This window comes from Pongo pygmaeus, chromosome 16 (assembly GCF_028885625.2).
Source record: "Pongo pygmaeus isolate AG05252 chromosome 16, NHGRI_mPonPyg2-v2.0_pri, whole genome shotgun sequence".
In the NCBI taxonomy this organism is placed as follows: domain Eukaryota; kingdom Metazoa; phylum Chordata; class Mammalia; order Primates; family Hominidae; genus Pongo; species Pongo pygmaeus.
The window spans coordinates 39,542,989-39,564,758 of record NC_072389.2 but is presented as its reverse complement, the minus strand read 5'-3'; the positions used below and the strand labels follow the sequence as shown (position 1 = coordinate 39,564,758).

General features: G+C 46.3%; 1 protein-coding gene across 1 annotated transcript; it reads left to right on the top strand.

Annotated features, from left to right (window-relative positions):
* Positions 1 to 5,302: 5,302 nt before the first annotated feature.
* Positions 5,303 to 18,242, top strand: LOC129013811 (golgin subfamily A member 8M-like). Its single transcript, XM_054450521.2, has 19 exons — positions 5,303 to 5,435; positions 6,349 to 6,468; positions 7,367 to 7,426; positions 7,610 to 7,690; positions 8,545 to 8,583; positions 8,849 to 8,896; positions 8,985 to 9,069; positions 9,165 to 9,271; positions 10,312 to 10,398; positions 10,505 to 10,612; positions 10,808 to 10,895; positions 11,283 to 11,548; positions 13,121 to 13,196; positions 13,628 to 13,719; positions 13,973 to 14,035; positions 14,286 to 14,386; positions 14,469 to 14,569; positions 14,665 to 14,820; positions 14,906 to 18,242. Exons 1-19 carry the CDS (start codon positions 5,427 to 5,429, stop codon positions 15,079 to 15,081), a joined length of 1,863 nt encoding a protein of 620 aa, XP_054306496.1. The 5' UTR covers positions 5,303 to 5,426; the 3' UTR covers positions 15,082 to 18,242.
* Positions 18,243 to 21,770: the final 3,528 nt, after the last annotated feature.

The window sequence follows — 21,770 nt, the reverse complement described above, 5'->3', positions numbered from 1 at the left end:
TAATTGGATTTTGGACCTCATGTCTTGAGTCTTGTATTTCAAGTTATTTCTAATTTTTTTTTAAATTTAAAGTTCTGGAATATTTTCTTATCTTTTGACTTTCAGGAAATTTTATTTGGACTGTCATAACTTTAAGTTTTGTTTTGGTTATTTATTGTTGCTTAACCAATTTTCTCAAAACTTAATGGCATAAAACTACACATCTGTCTATCTGTCACTACTGTATGGATTAACTGGGGCTAGCTGGACAGTTTTTCTTCTGGTCTCATTTGGCAGCTCTCACTGTGCAGTTAGACAGTGTCAGGGACTGGTCATCTGGATGCTCAGCTGTAGTCGAATGTCTGAGATGGCTTCTTCACCCACAGGTCTGCTGCCTTGGTGTTTCTTGATGTGGCCTTTCTCTCTGCATAGCATCTCATCGTCTCAGGTCTCTTCATGTGGCTTTTCTTTCTCCAAGAGTGTAGTCAATTCTTATGTTTGGCTTCCAGAAGCACAGAAATGAAGCTGCCAGAGGTTCTTAAGGCTTAGACCTGGAACAGCTCCAGTGTCATTTCTACCACATGCTATAGGTTAAAGTGAGTGTTGGGGCCAACCCAGATTGACTATAGATGGGCCTGTCTAAGGACATGATGACAGGAGGTATTTCTCATTGGAGACCAACTCCCAAGATGAAGCATGAGTTCTAAGAACTTTTTCTTCTCTGATTATTTCTTATTCATATTCTGTTTTGTTTTATACATGTAATATATTCACAAGTGTCCTTATGAAGTGATTTTGATACTCTGTCTTCTCCCTGGCATCTCTTTGTTCTTTAATAATTTTTTTCTTAGTTTATTCTGGTCTTATTTTTCTTTTTAAAGCCTTTCCTTAAATATCTATTCTATGTTGCTTATCATTTGTAGTCTTTTTTTTTTTTTGAGACCCAGTTTTGTTCTTGTTGCCTAGGCTGGAGTACAATGATGTGATCTCGGCTCACCACAACCTCTGCCTCCCAGGTTCAAGCAGTTCTCCTGCCTCAGCCTCCCAAGTAGCTGAGATTACAGGCATGTGCTACCATGCCCAGCTAATTTGTGTATTTTTAGTAGAGATGGGATTTCTCCACGTTGGTCAGTCTGGTCTGGAACTCCCAACCTCAGGTGATCCACCCACCTCAGCCTCCCAAAGTGCTGGGATTACAGACATGAGCCACCGTGCCTGACCTGTAGTCTTTTTTTCATTTTTTATTTGTTCATTCATATTTGAGAGAGGTACTAAAAGACTGGGAGGTGGGGTGTGGTGACTCACACCTATAATCTCAGTGCTTTGGGAGACCGAAGTGGGAGGATCTCTTGAGCCCAGGAGCTCAATACTAGTTTGGGCAACATAGTGAGACCCCATCTTTACCAAAAAAAAAAAAATAGCTAAGTGTGGTGACACCCATCTGCAGTCTCAGCTACTTGGGAGGCTGAGGCAGGAGGATTGCTTGAGCCCAGGAGATTGAGGCTGCAGTGAGCTGTGATCATGCCACTGCATTCCTGCATTCCAGCCTGGGTGAAAGAGCAAGACCCTGTCTCAAAAAAATAAATAAATAAAAATAAAAGTAAAAATAAATAAAAATTGATTGGGAGTTCTTTGTGGCAAAGACTTGTCAACTGATAGCTTTTAGGAGGAATGTATGCTGATTCCTAATTGTTATCCTCCATCCCTCTATCTTATCTCCTGGTGCAATCATAAATGATGGCTGGAACTACTCCATTCCTCTGGATGTAAAATCTACATTCTCTTGCCTGAGGTAGATATGTTTGCTTGGGTTCTGTTTAAGGAGATGGGGCCAGCAGTGTGTTTCAGGGCCTGGAAAACGTGTTCTCTGCCCGGGCTTTTGGTTAATCTCTGTTTTCAGTCTTGCCTATCAGTCCCACTCTCGGGGGTACCTCGTGTCTGAGTCTAGAACATTTCCAGGTTGCTGTGGGACAAATTAGCCTCCTTGTTCTCAGTATCCTCCTGACCTCCACCTTTGTTTGCTTTGCTCCATTAATTAACCATTTTCCATTTACTGTCATTGTCTAATGAAGATGAATTCTCTTCTGTTGGTAACCCCATTCCTTTTTTGTAATTGTGTGCTCATACAATGTTTATTCTTCACTGTATTTCTATTGGAGCCTCAGGACAAAGAGTAAATGGTGAAAATATGTGTTCAGTGTTAAGTTTTCCTTCTGTAAGACATCTGCAACTTGTGTTTTTCACTGAATAGATCATGGACCTAATGCATATAGAGCTACTTTGTTTGTCATGATTGTGCCTTCAATTATATGTAGAAATATAATTTATGAATTGCCTGATGAAGTTTTCCTAATTTTGAATTATCTTTGCATTCCTATAGTAAACACTGTTAGAATGGCTATGGTAATATTTTATTTTTGCATTTTTACTTCTGTATTAAATAAGATTATAGTTTTGTTTGCTTCCTTTAAGGCTGTTATTTCATTTCAGTATCAAGGGTATGCAGGGCTGAGTTGGGAAGCTTTACTTCTTTTTTCTAAGATCTAGGATGTAGATCTGGTTTACACAGTAATTTTCAATGGCAGGAGTATGTTGCCTCCTATGGGATGTTTGGAAATATCTGGAGACATTTTTGTGGTCACAACTGGTCATGGTCGGGAGGTCTTATTGGCATTCTGTGGGTAGAGGGAATGTTACTAAATGTCCGACAACACACCAGGAGAACCCTCCACAAAGAATTATCTGGCCCAATATATCAATATTGCTGAGGCTGACAAATTCTGGTTTAAATAAGTATCCAATATGGAGGATGAGTCTTTGTCTTTTTCCTTCTTCTGCGTATTGGTCTCCAGATTTTCCACTTCTTCAGTTAGTTTTCATAACTGTAGATTCTTAAAAAAAAAAAAAAATGAACACTTTGGCCGGGTGCGATGGCTCATGCCTGTAATCCCAGCACTTTGGGAGGCCGAGGCTGGTGGATCACGAGGGCAGGAGATCGAGACCATCCTGGCTAACATGGTGATGCCCATCTCTACCAAGCCAAAATACAAAAAATTAGCCAGGCGTGGTGGCGGGCGCCTGTAGCCCCAGCTACTTGGGAGGTTGAGGCAGGAGAATGGCGTGAACCCGGGAGGTGGAGCTTGTCACGCCACTGCACTCCAGCGTGGGTGACAGAGCGAGACTCCGTCTGAGAAAAAAAAAAAATGAACATGTCATCCGTACTTCTAAGGTGTTGTAAAGATGTGCAAAGTTTTCACTTTTTGCATCATATTCACATGTGGCTATATGCCTTTTTCTCTTCAAAGTTTTCTTTATCTTGATTGCTTATCAGAGGCTTGACTGTTTTAATCTCAGTCTTTTGAAAGAATTCTCCTTTAGTTTTATTTTTTAAATCTAGTGGTTTTTCTTTTTTACTTTTTCCTTATATCTTAATTATTTCCCCCTTTTTGTTTGTTTTGCTTTTCCTAGTTTAGTGGATCAATGTAATTTAAATTGCTTTTTAAACAAACATGTAAGGGTATATGTTTTTGTTGGGTGCTGTTTGACTTCATTGCACAAGTTTTAAAATCTACTTTTTAATAGTTTGTACTTTCTAAATTATTTCATTGCATCTTTTGTTCACATTGCTCTTACTATTAATTTTTTATTTTAATTAATTAATGAATTTATTTATTTATTTATTGAGATGGAGTCTTGCTCTGTAGCCCAGGCTGGAGTGCAGTGGCATGATCTTGGCTCACTGCCAGCTCCACCTCGGGGGTTCATGTCATTCTCCTGCCTTAGCCTCCCAAGTAGCTGAGACTACAGGTGTCTGCCACCATGTCCGGACATTTTTGTATTTTTAGTACAGATGGGGTTTCACTGCATTAGCCAGGATGGTCTCGATCTCCTGACCTCATGATCCACCCACGTTGGGCTCTCAAAGTCCCAGAATTACAGGCATGAGCCACTGCGCCCAGCCCAAAACTTTGTGTTTTTACAGATATTAGACATGTTTCTTGTTTAAGAAAAAAAATCTTAACAAAAACGTAGGAGAATAAGAGAAACATTTTTCCAAAAAAGAGAAATCATTGTGATTATTTTATCTTATTAGAATGTTGGATAATATAGTCTGCCTCATTAATCATCAAGCATGCTATGGGTTTTCCATTTTTATAGGATCTGTATCTCAGTTAAGGTAATACTGGTAATTTTTGTACTGTAATCAAAGATGAAAACTGTAGGCCAAAATCATAGACCTTGCATAGAAGCTGGATAATGAAGACAGCTATGGAGAAAAACATAGATACACACACACGGACACACATATATATAAAGTATACACACATATATTTTTTAAAGTTTGAAAGCTTTTAAAGCAAAAGCCGGCCCCTCTTCTCTTCCAGAGTGGGAGGCCTCTCCCCTCTCTTAGAGTGGGTGGGGACAGCGGTTGTGAGCCACATGTCCCTCTGGACACACTGCTGTCTGGCCACACCCCCTTTCCCTTTCATCTTTCTCATTGACCAATGGGCTTGGAGCATTAAGGCCACACCCCTATTCCACATTCTACTGGGGCCGTGGTTACGCCTCCTCTGGCTCAGTCACACAGCTGCCTGGTAGGTGACTGGAGGCGTTGATTAGTGCTCACTGGGATTTCGCTGACGTGGCCCCAACCCTGCCTCCCTACCCACCCTGCGATGGCAGAAGAAACTCAACAGAACAAATTGGCGGCAGCCAAGAAAAAGGTAAAAACGCACTAGGTCATAGCCCCTCAACCCAGCCACAGATCCCCTCTGATGACAAGACCCCTGCCAGAGTCCATACGACTCCTGAAGCACACTGGACTGGGCCCCCCAACCCCGGTGCCTCTGGGCTACCCCCACCAAAGTTTTGTCAGTCAGCCCCACCCCTTCAGCAAACAGCCCAGTCCTTGCCCTCACAAATCACCCCAGGGTGACTTTGGGTGGGTGACTCTTGGGGCTTCCCACTCCATTACTGGGCCTTCATCTCCTGCTGCCCCAAGCTTGATCTCCCTGGGCTCTTTGGACTCTCATCTCCAAGGATCCAGGCCCCACCCCCTTTGGTCTGGTGACTGCTGGGACTCCCTGCTGCAGACTCTGCCCTCCCCTCCTGTTGCCTCAAGGTAGACCTCCCTGGGTTCTTTGTGCTGGCATCTCCAAGGAGCTGGGTCCCAACCCTGTACTTCCATCCCCCATCATGGAGCGGCGACTTGGACATGGTGCTGACATGGTCCCTCCCCCCACCAGGAGGAGTGGAATGTAGTGATGTCACAGTCCACCTGTAACTGTCATTACTGCAAGACTGGCCTTTGATCTTATGACCCAGTCCCCTAAGCATTCTCACCCCATTTCTGGTTCCTCTGGTCACAGCACAAATTTCCAGCTGGAAGGGGAATGGAGACTGGGACCTAGGAGCAAGCGGTTTCAGGCTGCCTCACTCCCTTACAGATGTTGATGGTGGGAAAATCCTACACTTCCCCCGTGAACTCAAAACGTTGACAGTATCTCTGGGTGGCAATGAGAGAATGGGTTTGGTTTGGTTTTCTCCCAGGCTTCTACTTTCCAGAGAGATTTTAACATTTTTTTCCGAGTTCTCCACCTCATATTCTAATTCTCTATGGTTCTGGGACCAGACTGCCCTTCAGTCAGTGGTCTCTGAAGTGAGATTTGCTCATCTTCTGTGGAATAGATCTTGGGAAACTGAACTTGACACCTTGAATCTTCCTCATATTATCTCAACCTTGGGTACTTTGAGTGCCACAGGATAAATGTGGGACATCTTTCTGAAGCATCAGTTTCCCTTGATTCTCCTGAGATCAAGAGAAAAAACATGAATGTACTTAGGGATGACAGTCACATAGGTTTCTAAGAGTATACCAGACTTCTCTCTGAAATGAGGCTTGGGTTGTCCTCTTTCTGATAAATTCTGATTTAAGAGAAAGGCTGCCTTCTGCCATGAGGACACATTGATATAAAAGTTTGAGGGGTACTGGTGCACTTCTTCACACTAACAGATGTGTGAGGATGTATGACTCTAAACCACATGGCATACAGTTCCTGCCTACTTAATGTTTACTTTTCTACCTCTGCCTCTGGGTTTGGTCCCTGGCAGCTGCTGATTCTTGGCAAAACCTCAGAGCTTGGAGTCAGAAGACTGAGTTTCAAAGTTCCAGTATTGCCTTTTTCTTTTTTTTTTCTAGCCATGATATCAATCCCTCTCAGTCACTAAGTGAGTGTGACAACATCTTGTACTGTTGTTGGCATCATTAAATCAGATGGTGTGTAAGTGTATTTTGTAAAAACTGTAAAGGAGGATGTGGCTGTAGGGGCTGACGGTTCTCATGAGTATTACTGCTCTTCTTTCCAACAGTTAAAAGAATATTGGCAGAAAAACAGCCCTAGAGTTCCAGCAGGAGTGAACAGGAACAGGAAAACAAATGGCAGTATCACTGAGACAGCCACTTCTGGTGGTTGCCAGTCACCTGGGGATGTGAGTCTTGGCTGGCCAGGCTTCTGGGGACAGGGGGGCCAAGGGGCAATAGAGGGTAATTGTTAAGATTGTAGATGGACTGCTGGGTACTGGTTAAGAATTCTGGCTTTAGCTGGGTGTGGTGGCCCATGCCTGTAATCCTAGAAATTTGGGAGGCCAAGGCAGGCAGATCATGAGGTCAGGAGATCCAGACCATCCTGGTTAATGTGGTGAAACCCTGTCTCTACTAAAAATACAAAATTTAGCCAAGCATGGTGGCGTGTGCCTGTAGTCCCAGCTACTCAGAAGGCTGAGGCAAGAGAATGGTGTGAACCTGGGAGGTGGAGCTTCCAGTAGCCAAGATTGTGCCACTGCACTCCAGCCTGGTGACAGAGCAAGACTCTGTCTCAAAAAAAAGAAAAAAAGGAATTCTGGGTTTGAATCCTGCCTCTCCATCTGCTCTGCTAGGGCTATGATTTAGGGCAAGATCTTGACCTAATTGGGCCTCTCTTTTCACATCTGTATAACAGAGGTGTTACTGTTTGACTTCCACTTGTGAAGTTTAAATGAGATTTGTTATTGTTGTTTTTATGTTAATCCCTAGTACATGGCCTGCTGTAAACACTCAGGACACCCAGGATATGGTCATTGCTGTTTGAGTTTCCTCATCCCCAGTCTCAAGGGGAAGCCAAGACAATGAGAACAGTCACTTGCCATCAGGAATCACTGAAAGGGCCCCAGGATGGGATGGTGGGGAGATAAGAACCATGAGAGAAGTTAGCATAAAGGAGTTATGGGACAAAGGGTCCAAGACAGGCAGAAAAGAAAATGTTGCCAGTTGATGGGGAAGAAAGGAAGTCAGAGGACTCAGACACTGTGGGGGACAGAACATCTCCATATGCGCTCTCATCTCTTGTAGTCAGCAAGAGATTTCCACAGGGAAGGCCCTACATCATCTGCTACCCTGAAGGATCTGGAGGTAAGAGGCTCTGGGCACAGGTGCTGTGACCCTTCAGGTCAACCCTCCAACCTCCTCCTCCAGGTGGGACTGGGTGCCCCTCTGCCAGCTGAGACAGCCCACACACACGCCAGCCCTAATGATTATTCTCTCTACCTCTCCCCCAACTCCTCCTCCACCTCCTCCTCTCTGCATGTGCCTCAGAGCCCATGCCAAGAACTAGCAGTAGTCCTGGATTCAAGGTCCGTAAAAATCAGTCAACTGAAGAACACCATCAAATCTTTGGTAAGAGTCCAGTGGGGTCCCCTGATTCCACACTGCCAATCCTGGGCTCCAGTTTCCCCTTGGGGCCCTGAAGAAAGGGGCTGGGGGCCCCTGGTGCCCAGGACAAATAGGGAGCTGGGGCACCCAGGCCTCACCTGGAGGGAGCCCAGAGCATGCAGCATGGCTCTTCTTTTGCTGCCCTCTTTGCCAACTCTCTCCTCTCCAGACACCCGTGCTCGAGTCCTTGCTACACAAGCCCTGGGGTTGTTGCCTCTCAGGGAATTGGTAGCCTGACTGGTTATCAGGGGCCCTGTATTTCTGCCATGACTCAGTCCCTAATTTGCTCTTTGATTCTCAACAAGCCACCTCTCCTTTTTAGGCTCGTGTTTCCAGAGGAGGTAGTGAGTATCAAAAGTCTCTGTTAGCTCTTGAGTCTGAGATTTAAAGGCCCACTAGAAAGGAAACCTCAGGGCCAAGGGCTCCTGTCTGTCCTTTTCCATCCTATATCTGCTGTGAAGAACAGTACCTGGCCTGTACGTGCTCAGTACATGTTTATTGAATGAACCCACTTTTCTAAATCACAAGCTGCCAGAAGGAGGGGCCTTTCTGAAACTCCGTCTCTAGAGGTTTATGTTGCTGTCCTCTCAAGAGATTCCAGATTCAGACTTTGAGTTCTGTGGCTGTGGGCAAAAGCCAACAAAGACCCAAATCCTCTGTCCTTGGGAGCTTGAGGAGAGTTTACCAGTTCGTGTTCCCATTATGTCTGAGAACTTTGCCTTGAAAATCCATTCCTGGCCCCTGCCTACCACTTCCTGGTCTGGGGAATAGAGTTGAGGGGGCCACCCTCCATCACCTTAATTTGACTTTCCCCACAGAAACAACAGAAGAAACAAGTGGAACATCAGCTGGAAGAAGTAACGTGATTTCTTTGTTTGCTCACGAGATGACTGCAGGGTTTGGGGGGCACTCAGACATAGAGGCCCCAGTCTCATCTCGCCTACTCCCAGCCTGGGGAAGAAGGCTCACTCCTCAGATTCCACCCCATCCCCACAGGGCCCCTGATAACCTGGTCTCATGGGTGGGCCTGTCCTGGGGCATTGGTGGCATTCTGGGTGCATGTCTCTTGCTGTGCCATCTCTGCCTTTCCCTGGTGAGAGCTCTGTCTTCCTCTTCCTACAGGAAAAGAAAGCAAACAACAAGAAACAGAAAGCCAAAAGGGAGCTAGAGGTGAGTGGAGGGTGTGAAGTTTCCTCCTGTCCTCCGGAGAATGTTTCTTTCCTTCTCTTTCAGCACTTGCTTGGCTTTTCTCCCAAAGGTTCAAATCCAGACATTGAACATACAGAAAGGGAAGCTAAATACAGACCTGTACCACATGAAACGTTCCCTCAGATACTTTGAAGGTGAGAATCTGGGCACCCTGTCATCCTTCAACCTGGCACTTTGACAGGTCTTCAGGGGGAGTCCTTTGGGACCCATCTCAACTCTCTCATTACAGAAGAGTCAAAGGATCTGGCTATCCACCTGCAATATTCATTGCAGCGTAAAAGAGAGTTAGAGCGGGCTCTGTCTGCTGTCACTACCACACAGGAGAAGGAGATCAGTGTGAGTTCAACCATTTGCCCTGTCCCCTGGGTGCCCGGCTTCACAGATGGAGGAGTGAGCCTAAAGGTCCCTTCTGCAGGATGGAGTGTCCTGCCCAGAAGGCAGCATGGCCATATCTTGCTGCTTTTTTAAAAGGTTTTTAGTGGCAGCTTGGGGCTGAGTCAGCTGCTGTGGGTGAGCTGGGGGGCACTGTGTGGAGTGAGCACTGGACGCAGAGCTTGGAGGCCAAGTGCCTGCCCCACCCTTACCTGACTGTGGTCTTGGGCAAGTCCTAGGTGGGGTATTGGGTACTTGTACTGTGAAGGTACAGAAGAGTACTTCTAGTATGTTACCATTTCTGTAGAAAGAGGAAATGTGTGCATCTGTGTCTGTGTGTGTGTACATACTATGATAATATACATAAAACATGTCTGCAAGCGTTCATAAAAAATTCAGGAGAGAGCAACAAGATGGCTGGGAGATACTTCCCTTCTGTACCTTCTGAGTTTTGGACTATGCGAATGTATCATCCTTTCAAAAAGTGAACAAAATTTTAATTTTCCCTTCCTATCTGTGCCCCCATCCCCAGCAAGAAAAATGGGCTTAGAGTATTGGATAGACCTGGGTGTTTATATCCCAGCTCTGCCTAAGTGAACTCAGGCAAGCACTTAACCTCAAATACTCCATGTTTTTTCATCTATACAATAGAGGTAATCATAGTAACTGTCTCCTATGGTGGTTGTGAGGATTAAACAGGATTGTTAGCATGGTACCTGGTGAAGCATTCCACAAAGGTTCAAACAGTGGTAATAATAACAGTAATAACAATAGCAATATTATCTGATCTCTCTGGGCCTCTGTTAGCCAGCTATAAATTCAATCTCATTCCCTGTCCCTTCCAACTTTACTGAGTTCTTTTAAAAACCAGACCACGGGCTTGGAAATGCCTTGATCTTTACTGAGCAAGTTGTATATTGGGCCTAGCCCTAGCCCTTTTAAGGGGCACTGTGTGGAATGGCCTGGGCTCACCAGATTGAAACTGGTCACTCTTCACCATCCAGTTCTCCAGCCACAGTAAAGCACGTATGGAGTGGAAGTTAGAGCACTCCATCCAGGAGCAGGCACTGCTGAAAGCGCAGGTGACACAGGTGAGGTTTTCCGAGGGATGGATGTGGAAGGAAGATGACCCCAGGTGGCCAGGAGCAGGAGAGGACCAGTGACAGCCCTTCCTAACTTCTGTGCCCATTCTTGCAGTTGAAGGAGTCATTTAAACAAGCCCAATTAGAAAGAGACGAGTGTGTGCAACATCTAAAAGGAGAGAGGGCCCGGTGGCAGCAGAGGATGAGAAAAATGTCGCAGGAGGTGAGATCTGACCCTTCAGCACCCCCACCTTAGATAGGTCACTGGATCTTTCTGGGCATCTGTAAAATGGCAATAGTACAGCCAGAGGTGGTCATGGGTCTGGGCTTTGTGGAGGTGGGGTCAGAGAGGGAGATGGCAGCCTGTCCAGCCACCAGCCCCTCTCTCCAGGGCCCTTTCCCCTTGTGCTTTTGGCAGGTTTGCACATTAAAGAATGAAAAGAAGGATGATATGCGTCGGGTAGAGAAGCTGGAGAGGAGCTTGTCCAAACTGAAAAACCAGATGGGTAAGATGGGGCTGGCGTGACCTGGGAGCAGGACTGGCATCAGAGGGCTGTGAGGGTGGCTTAGAATGCCCCAGGGAGGTGGGTGGATGCAAGGGCTTTGAGGCAGAGGGAAAGAGGTCTGTGCCAGGAGATGGCAAGTCTTGTCATCTCAATAAGTCTCAGTGTCTCAGTGTCCCCATCAGCAAGGAGGGCCCACTGTCAGCCATCCGCAGTGCTCTTTTTCTGAAACTGGTTTGGAAGACTGGCTACCATCCCGGTGCATGGAATCATAAGCAGTGAGGCCAAGTTTGGGGAGTCTGAGAGGAGCTGTGCACCAAGAGGAGGGTTTTTGTTTTGTTTTGTTTTTTTGAGAATCCAGAGGCCCTTATTATCCGCTTCCTTTCTCAGCTGAACCCCTGCCCCCAGAGCCCCCAGAGCCCCCAGCAATGTCCTCCAAGGTGGAGCTGCAGCACCTGAGGAAGGAACTAGAGAGAGTGGCAGGAGAGCTCCAGGCCCAAGTCAAAAACAATCAGCGCATAAGCCTCCTGAACCGGGGACAAGAAGAGAGGATTCGGGTGCAGGAAGAGAGGCTTCGGAAGCAGGAGGAGAGGCTTGAGGAGCAGCAGGAGAGGCTTCAGCAGCTGGTCAAGCCACAGAGCATCTTTGAGGAGCTGGTGCGTTGCCCCACCGGGGGAGCCTGCCCTCCTCCCTAGCCCTCCGGGCCTTTGTTTCCCCACCTCTAAAATGGGGCAGTGTAGCCCTCACGTGAAATGTTACTTCTAAGGGCACCTGTGAGCCAGGTGGCTGTGGGAGAGAGGGGATGATTTTTCTAACCTGCCTCCACCCTTCCTGGTGCCATGGGAGGCAGACACCAAGTTCTGGGGTCTCCAGCTGCAGTGGGTGGCTGCTGATTGCTTCTCTATGTCCAGAACAACGAGCACAAAAGCGCACTGCAGTTGGAGCAGCAAGTAAAGGAGCTATAGGAGAAGCTTGGTGAGGTGAAGGAGACAGAAACCTCCACCCCATCCAAGAAGGGCTGGGAGGCGGGCAGCAGCCTCTGGGGAGGGGAGGTGCCAGGCCAGAGGCAGCTCCAGCCTGGGGGCAGGTGACCCCAGCACTCTCCAGAGCAGTACTGTGACTGTTTCTTGCTTCCTGCCCTCTGACTTTTAGAGGTGGGTAGCCCTGGGCTCCTGTCAGGTCTGGACATCATCATCCCAGCTAGAGGCATGGAGCCCCCAATCACAGGGGAAGAGACGGTGGTATAACAGGCTCCTTATGCCAGGTGCAGTGGCTCACACCTATAATCCCAGCACTTTGGGAGACTGAGGCAGGAGAATCACTTGAGGTCGGGAGTTTGAGATCAGCCTGGCCAACATGGTAAAACCTCATGTCTACTAAAACTACAAAAAAATAAAATAAATATTAGCAGGGCATTGTGGCACATGCCTGTAATTCCACCTACTCAGGAGGCTGAGGCATGAGAATCGCTTGAGCTCAGGGGGTGGAGGTTGCAGTGAGCTGAGATTGCACCACTGCACTCCAGCCTGGGCCACAGAGTGACACTCTTGTCTCAAAACAAAACAAAAAGACTCCTTAGATTAAAACTGGATTCCAGCCCGGTTCCACTGGTCACCATTCAAGTACTTTTCATCTCAAAGTCTGTTTCTTTAACTTCAAAGGGAAGTTAGCATTTTCCTTACAGAGGTGCTGAGGATTAAATGAGAAGAGGGTATGAGATTTGAGGCTGGGGAAGGAGGCATGGGGTTCTAGGAAAGGGAGGCAGTCACTTAGGCCTGGAGCAAGGGGCCAGGGGCCTGGGCAGGTGACAGAGCCCCACAGTGCCCTCGCTACCCCACTAATGGGCCCAGAATCTGGAAACCAGCCACCACGTGCTCTCACGCCCAGGATCTTCCTGCAGGTGGAGCTGAAGAGCCAAGAGGCTCAGAGTCTGCAGCAGCAGCCAGACCATTACCTGGGTCACGTGCAGAAGTACGTGGCCACCTATCAGCAGCGGGTGGCCGCCTATCAGCAGCTGACCTCTGAGAAGGAGGCGCTGCACAGGCAGTGACTGCAGCAGACCCAGCTCATGAACCAGCTGCAGCAGCAGGAAGCTTGGGGCAAAGCGGTGGCCGAGATGGCCTGCCAAAAGTTGCAGGAGACCCAGGGGAGGGAGCTGTGGAGGACAGGGCCGTGAGGGGGACGACCTGGCAAACTCCGTCCCTTCTCACTCTTTCCTGGCCCCTTAGGAGTGCCTGGAAGCTACCAGCCAGCAGAACCAGCAGCTAACAACCCAGCTGAGCCTCGTGGATCTCCCAGGGGAAGGTACGGGAGACCACTCAGAGGAAGAGGAGAGAGCCCCAGGAGGAAGGGGGGACTGTTAGCAGCATAGGATTGAGGAGTTGGAAGAGACCTTTAGAACAGCTGGTCATTATGCCAACCGGGTGCCTACACTAAGTTCGGCATCACTGTGTTGACCTCCTGTGAGCAGGGGGCCACCAAGTTGCCTAAGGATGGCTGAACTGGCCCAGGTCAGAAAGAGAGCAGGTCAGAACTCCCACATCGACCAGTAGTGGGAGTGTGCCTGGGCGGAATAGCAAGATTTTGATTCTTAAAAGTACAAATAAAGAAGAGCAGCTCATTCCTCTCCGGGGAGGGGCTGGCTCAGGGTTACACAGTGAGGGTGGAGGCAGAGGTGGGCCCACAGTACCTCCCTTGTTGGGTTGTCTGAAGACCCCTCTGGCCACCCCCCACAGGAGATGGAGGAGGACATCTGGACAGTGAGGAGGAGGAGGCACCTCGGCCCATGCCGAGCATCTCAGAGGACCTGGAGGGCAGGGAGGCCATGGTGAGCCTGACTCCCCCTGCACCCATTTTGCCACCTTCCTCTGTGGTCCCTCCAAGACCCCTTTATGCTCTTAGTTTCCCTGCATTCTGGTTTCTCTGGACCCTCACCCCTTCTGGGAGCCATTGGTCAGAAACCATTTCACCTGTAACAAATGTGTACTCTCTGAGGCCCCAAGGGAAAGGGCTGCACTCCACCTCTCTGCCCCATTTGCTGTGTGTATGCCCCTACAAGAATGCTCATGTCTTGCCCTCAGGTGGCGATTTTCAAGTCCGCTGGAGCCAGTGTCCAGGAGGAGCAGGCACGGTTACAACAGCAGGTGAAAAAGCAGAGGGTGTGCTGCCAGTGCTTGGCTCACCCGGTGGCCCCTGCCCTGAAGGAGCCAGAGGCAGTGGTCCCAGCCCCAGGGACTGGGGGCGAGTCTGTGAGTGGGGAGACCCACTGGGCCCTGCAGGAAGTCATGGAGAAGCTGGCCCATGCCAGGACTCACCTCCGCCTTCTCCATGACTTGAAAATGCCACCTGAGGGCAGGTCGCTGCCGAGATGTGACCGCAATATTTTGGCTCCAGAGCGGCTTTATGGACCACCTGGAGGAGAAGGCAGACCTGAGTGAGCTGGTGAAGAAACAAGAACTTCGCTTCATCCACTACTGGCAAGAGAGATACCATCAGTGAGTGGGAGGCCAGGGCACCGCAGGGGGAGCCGCAGGGCCGTCAGAGGGACCCCAGCATCTGAGCCCTGTCTTCTTGCAGGAAAATCCATCACGTTTTATCAGAGCCAGTGGGCAGTGCCAAAGATGCGGCACTGGGAGGAGGACGTCATCAGGCTGGCCCAGGACAGGGAGGAGATGAAGGTAGGGTGTGCAACATCTCTGTGGGGGTGGGGGTGGGGGTGGGTGTGAGGGTGGGTGCAGGCAGCGGCATGACAGCTGAGCACCCCTCCCTCCAGGTGAAGCTGCTGGAGCTGCAGCAGATGGTATTGCAGCTTATAGCCACTACAACAATGGTCACAGAAAATTCCTGGCTGCTGCCCAGAACCCTGCTGATGAGCCCGGTCCAGGAGCCCCAGCCCCCCAGGAACTTGGGGCTGCAGACAAGCATGGTGGTGAGTAGAGCCCTCAGGCGGGGTGGGCAGGCAGGAAGAGGGGTTCTCCCACTGTGCTCAGATCCCCACCTCCCTCTCTCCAAAGATCTTTGTGAAGTGAGCCTCACCTCCTCTGCTCAAGGAGAGGCCAGGGAGGGTCCTCTCTATGACAACCCTACCACACAGCCAATCGTGCAGGACCACCAGGAGCACCCAGGCTTGGGCAGCAACTGCTGTGTGCCATTCTTTTGCTGGGCTTGGCTGCTGAGAAGAAGGAGATAAACATCACTGTCATCAAAGAGCTGCTCAAGAAATTTTTAAATAAGAAACCAAGTTATGGGGTTAATCTCCTACACAATTCATTTACTTCATTTGAATGTTAGAGTCACTCATGATTATTTGTGTTTCTAATTTATAGTTTAAGTTTATTTGTAAAAAGTTAAAAGAGAGTGGGTCTCTGTGGTTCTCACTGATGTTCACTCTGGCATCCTTTAGCATTTTTCTTTTTTAATTTCATAATTGTAGGTCATTAGCATGCATATCGAGTTTGCCCTTATGTGGTGGGAGTTCAAACACACAAAGACCCACTCTTTGCAGAAAACTGTTCTCGTTGGTTTGGAATAGGCTGCCATGCTTCTTTAATGTTATTGCAGCATGTATATTCACTACAGAATTCAGACAAAATTTGCCTATGTTCTACTGTTGTTTGATGTAATCTTAATCACAGTGAGCTCTTCATTAGCTCAATATGTGGTTTGCCCCCAAGTGTGCACTGTTTATTACTTTGTAATATGCCACTATGAGTACTGACATTTAGAGTTGTTTAAAGGCCGAGAACTGGAAACAGCCTTTCCTCCATTTTCTGTGTGTTGGTGATGGGAGTAATAACCTTTTGGGGGAGCTTTTTAAATCTCACAGAAGAGGAAAGTGGCCTCCTCTGGCAGGTATGTGCAGGACAGATTGTGTTTCATCTGTTCCAGTGCCAAGAATTAGCGCTCTATTATGGTGGTTCCCTTAGGATTTATATGTGCTCTGGGCTCATGAAGATATTGCATCAGGAGCTGCAGCAGTTGTACTCTTTTTCGATGACCTAAAAAGGGATTATTTCTGAGGAATGAAAGGTTCCCATCATTGACTGTGGATGTGGAAAACCTTTCCTAGTTTAGAGCATTTGTATCTACAATACATTTTAAAGTCAGAGTTCATGTTACCTGTTTTAATCACATGACTACATGCCTCAGTTCACAAAAGGGCACTGGTTGGCATTCTTCTTAATGTATTTAGTGATGATCATAAGAAATCCTTTACGAGTTCAAATGTCCCTGGAACAGGTATACAGGCTCTAGTCAAGAATGAATTAGAGTGAAGGAAAGCTGTGTGGTGCCTGGCATTCCTCTCTGTTCATGGAGCTTCTTTGAGGCTTGAAGATTGATGTTACCATCTAGACGTCTCTGGCTAATACCTATTCTTCAACCACCTTGGTTACTCTGACATAGGAATTTACTTCTTTTCCTTGAGTGGAAAACACTTTAATAACAAACATTATTATAAACTAATATATGTGAGAGTACTTAGTTGAAACAAAAAGGAATTTTAGTAGACAGTATTATACTATGTTTGAAAATCAAGGAGAAGTTTATGCAACTTAAAATGTTTCCAAACTGCAGTGCAATCTACTGTTTGTGAATGTCAATGTATTATCAGGAAATGTGTCTATACAGTCACACAGTTATATTTCCTCACACACTTCTTTACAAAGAGTGAAATATGTTTTTGTACCTCTCTGTTTCAGTCAGGGACATATTTAGTGCAATATTTATGTGATTGTGCCTATGCATGATGAATGAATGCATTTCAGTCATTTATTGCCTAAATCATAACTTGATGCTTGGGAAAACTTCATAAAGTTTTAATGTCTGTATTCCAGAACACATCACATTATTAGGATGTAGGGAGATATGTATGTGTGCTCCCTGGTGTGGGGATTTCTAGTTACTAGACCGTCTCCATATTTAGCATTTGGCATCCTCATGATACTTCTATGACATTAACAGGAGAGCAGCAATACGATTTTACCGATGGAATAACAGATTTGCCGGCATTCACTGAAAGAGGGCAAATATTCGGTCCTTGTGACTTCAACTGACTCTTCCAAATTTTATGAATGTATCAATGTATTAGATAAACCCAGTTTCAGAATGATAAAGAAAAAATGTTAGACCAAATAATGTGGCTAATTAACAGTGGTACGATTTCTAGCCCGTGGGTTTAAAATGCACTTAAAGTCCTGTTCTTGCCTTTTATTTTCTGAACTTGCTGCTTTTGCATTCTTTGTGTTCAGTTTAAAGACAGTTACTTTAAGAGTATTTTAAACCCTCGTGCTAGAAATCGGACCACTGTTAATTAGCCACATTATTTGGTCTAACATTTTTTCTTTTATCATTCTGAAACTGGGTTTATCTAATACATTGATAAATTATTTCAAAGATACTTTTATCATTGAAATCACTTCACTTTACCCTGATAAACATCAGTGACTAGGAATGACCTTCAGATAGCGTTTAGCATCTGTAACCAATCTGACAATAATGTGTTCATCAGGTGCCTATGGATTAAATCACACACTGGCATATTTAAGCTGAAGGTCAGTCTGGAAAATAAATTTACTATATTGACTGAAATACCACTCTTTGTGTAGGTATTTGTTATATATTTAAGAAAAAGCTAAAAAGAATGGAAATTGTATGACAATAACTTAAGTCTTTCTTCAAAGTGCATGCCGTCTTTTGCGATACCCCATTCAGCCAAGTATTTGTGCTCTTCCTCATTCAGTATAAGGCAGCTTTCAGTTTGCTTAGAAGGCAACATTGGAATGTTAGAGTTCATCAGAAACATAGAATTTTAAAATGTGAGTTCCGCTGAATACATTTGAGTTTCTGTAGGAAGAACCAGAACACCTGAAGATTGCAGTATATAATAATTATTTTAAAAGTATTTGATTAAACCTGATAGATTTTCCAGAAATGAAAAAAAAATCAGCTCTAAAACCAAAGCTGATTTTTAGAAAATTTGAAAATGTAAATCAGCCCTATCCATAATATATTTTCTGTAAAACTTTATCTTGAAGAGTCATTTTAAAATAATATAACTATTAAAAAATGTAACTGCTATCTTAATGTTCTGAAATAAGTTAAAACATTTTAAAATATGAATACTGTAGTATAAAAGAAAGAAACGGTGGGAAGGAAAAGCAGAGAATGAAATGGCAATTCCAGTCCAAAGCTTTATTTGCCAAGTTTTCTTAGAATGAATTTTACCAACTTATGAATTCTTGTGAACAGAATGTGTCATGGAAATACTGAAAGATTTTTCCCTAGAGAGGCATTATTGACTGCTGGTGTGATGCTACTGTAATGTAATAAATCATTAATTGTTTCAAAGTATTGTTTTTGCCTTAAAATTTTATTTTGCATTTCTTGAAAACTATAGTATTAAAGGTATTTATACGTGTAACTGCTGGGCATGCTTCACATGAGATAATATGTTTCATTTTTTCACAAAATTGTAACATAACTATGCAAGTGTTTATTAAAAGAACACAAAATAAAAAAGTTATGGGATTAAAAAAAGTTATGAGGTTAAAAAGTTATGGGATAAAAAATGTACAAAAGTTGTGGGAAAAAAGTAGAAAAAAGTTTTATGAAAAGTTACAAAAAAAGTTATGAAAAAGAAGTTATGGGATTTTTTTTTTAAAGTCATGGAAAAAAATAAAAATTATAAGCAGGCCCCTGTTAGCAAAGCCTGGAGAAGTGGGGCTGGAGTCTCCACCGCCACCATGTCCCTACCACCCCTTCCCAGGCACCCCTTTACAATTAGGCTAGCAGGACAAGACCTCTGTCTAATGGGGAAAGACAAACAGACCCTTTGCCACCTTGACCAAGGCTGAGTCCCTAAATTTCTGGGTGATGATGATTGTTATTTAAGAGCCAGAGGCTGGTGGAGTTGGTTTGCTTGGAGGAGGCCTGATGGCCCCCTTACTCTCACCATAGCAACTTTTCCCTCAGGGGGGCTCCCTTCTTATTCAGAGAGGCAGGACAGTGGGGCTAACTGTGGACCAGGCGAGGGCACGGGCTGCTGGAGTGGCCCCCCTTCCCCAGTGTACATATTGTGTCTGTGTAAGTTTTTGTATATTCCAGAATGTAGGGCCACCCCTGTATCATACCTAGCTGAGGTTGGAGCTGGCACATGGGGAGGAGGTTCTAATAATTATTTGTGGCTGGGAAACTTATTTATTGCTAGCATAGGACAGTGGAAGGGGGCGGAGATGGGGTCATGGCTCCCTGGTCATGCGACTCCTGTTTATTTTGCTTTTTATTTTGGACAAAACGGATTTAGCCATACTGCTCGGCCTGGTGTGTTCCCGTTTCCCTCACTGGGTCCTGGAGTTTGTGCCACCAAACAAGGAGCCCCAGAGTGTCTTGAACATGTCCAGCTAGGCTGTTGGGGACCTTCCAGGCGTGTTACCTGTATGCTGCCTGGTGGCACCTGGGGGATTCCATGGGGACTGCCATGGAGCCTATGGGGTGCAGTCCAGCCCTGACAGCCAACAGGCCTAGAAGCCTGATGCAGCAGTGGCTGGGAAGACAGGTAGCAGCACCTAAGGGCACTGACTTCCACCCACCCCAGGCATCTTCCGTTCTGTCCCCTTGCCTCCCTCTCCAGTCTGCACCTGGTGGCCTCTTCTGCAATGAGCCGAGATCGTGCCACTGCACTCTAGCCTGGGCGGACCCTGTCAAAAAAAAAAAAAAAGGAACTGCTGCCTCCTGCTGCTGAGAGCATACACTGGTATGACCAGCTTAGAAAACAGTTTGGCTCCATCTCATAAGGTTGAATATTCACACTCCTCCCAGCCCGGCAACTCTACTCTACATCCAAGACAAATTCTTGCCTATATAAAACAGGGGATGTGGACAAGGCATGCAGCTCTGTTCAAAATAGCAAACACTTATTGCCCATCAACTGGAGGGTAGCTGACTAAATTGTGCTTTTTCTTCCCTTTGATTTCCTGTAGTCTTATGATGCAAGTGGCTTTCCCATGGCTAGCTTGGGGAGGGGGATACTCTTGGCAATCGAGTCTGGGTTGGCAGTCCTGCTTAGCCCTAGGGCAATCGGTGCCGCCCAAAACAAGAATAAACAGAACAAGTTACCGGGTGGAGCCAATGCCTTGGGTCCCTGGAGGTACAGACTTGTACCTGTAGGGAATAGCCATCATACACATCAGTCTTTTCAAATGCTTTTGTCACTGGGCTGAGTCCAAAGGACATCCTCTCCCAAAACATTACAAAGTTTATTTGGGCTACCATTTATCCAGCATTTATCATGTGCCTGAGCATGTACTAGTGTACTAATTGCATGCATTATTTCATTTATTTATTTATTTACTTACTTACTTACTTATTCATTTATTTGAGATAGGGTCCCTTTCTGTTGCCTGGGCTGGAGTGCAGTGATGCGATCACGGCTCACTGCAGCCTCAAACTCCTGGGCTCAATTGGTCTCACCTCAGCCCCCCGAGTAGCTGGGACTACAGGCATAAGTCACCAAGTGCAGCTAATTTTTAAATAAACATCTTTAAATAAACATTTTAAATAAATGAGGTTTGACTTTGTTGCCCAGGCTAGTCTTGAACTCCCGGCTTCAAGCCAGCCTCCTCCTTCTTCCTTATTGTTGCATTTAATCTTCACCATCACCCGATAAGAGTGCCTGGGTGTAGGTGCTCCACACGGTAACAATGGAGCAACCTCCTCTCATAGGTGACAATGAGATTCAGTTTAGTCAAACAACTTCTCAAAGGTCACACAGTTGGAGGGTGGCTGAGCCAAGATGAAGACCTAGGACTCTAAAGCTGTTGTGCCAGTAAATGACAAAAATCTCTGGGGGTTCAGGATAGCTTCCTCCCAAGAAATCTTTCTCCAAAGATTCTAAAAACAATCATAGATCCATCTTTCATAAAGCAAACAAAACTAGCAGCCCCTTCATTTTGGGGTGGGGAGTGGGGGGAGGATAAAGGTTAGCTAAGCTCCAGGGCATCCCATTTTAATCCTACGTATTTATAAGGCAACTGCCAGCACAGCACCCCGAACCTAAAGAACCCTGCAAAGCTGTCTCTGTGGGGCATGGCGTGTCCATGGATGTAAAGATTTTCCAATGTGTGCTTACAGGCCAGTGGCATCATCCTCAGTCACAGGTTAAAGGGCAGCTAGGCCTGGCCTGCTAGGCACCACCATGAGAATCTGCCGAGCTTTCCAACTAGTTTACCTGTTGGTTGCAGTGACAGACGCCCTGAAAAGAAGGGGTGTGGGTGGGAAGAGTTCTGATTTGAGGTCCCCTGTTCCGGGCATGATCTCTTTTCCCAGTCGCAGGAATCAGGGGACTCCATCTGTAAACACGGGCTGAAGCTATGTCCCCCAGCCCCCTCTTTCAACCAGGCATCACCCTCTGCTTCTCTTCCATAGACAGCCTAGAGCTGCCAGCATTCCCTTAGGATCTGTGCCCTCAGGCCTGGCTTAATTTTTTCCTCTCCAAAGAGCCATCTGTAGGGCCAGAGCCCGGCAAAGCCTAACTCATTACTGGATGCCAGTTCCTTTGCCTGACTTTCAGTGATTCCTACCTTACCCTGGGGTTTTATGTTTCTCGTCTCAACGCTAACATTTCTCATTCCTCCACAAGTTGAATTGCTCACTCCAGCCAACTGAAGCATGCTTTTCTTGACAGTTAGCTTGAGGCACACGGTTGGTGCTTAAAAAAAAAAAAGCATTATGTCAATTTCATTCATCAACAACAAAAGTGATGGCTCCACTGCAAAGTTGATAGTGCCTGCACCTCTGAGTTCAACAGCCTTCTAGACAAAGGGCTCTCAGCTGAAACATGAGCATGCACACATATGCCTCTCTCTCGGTCTGATGAGATAA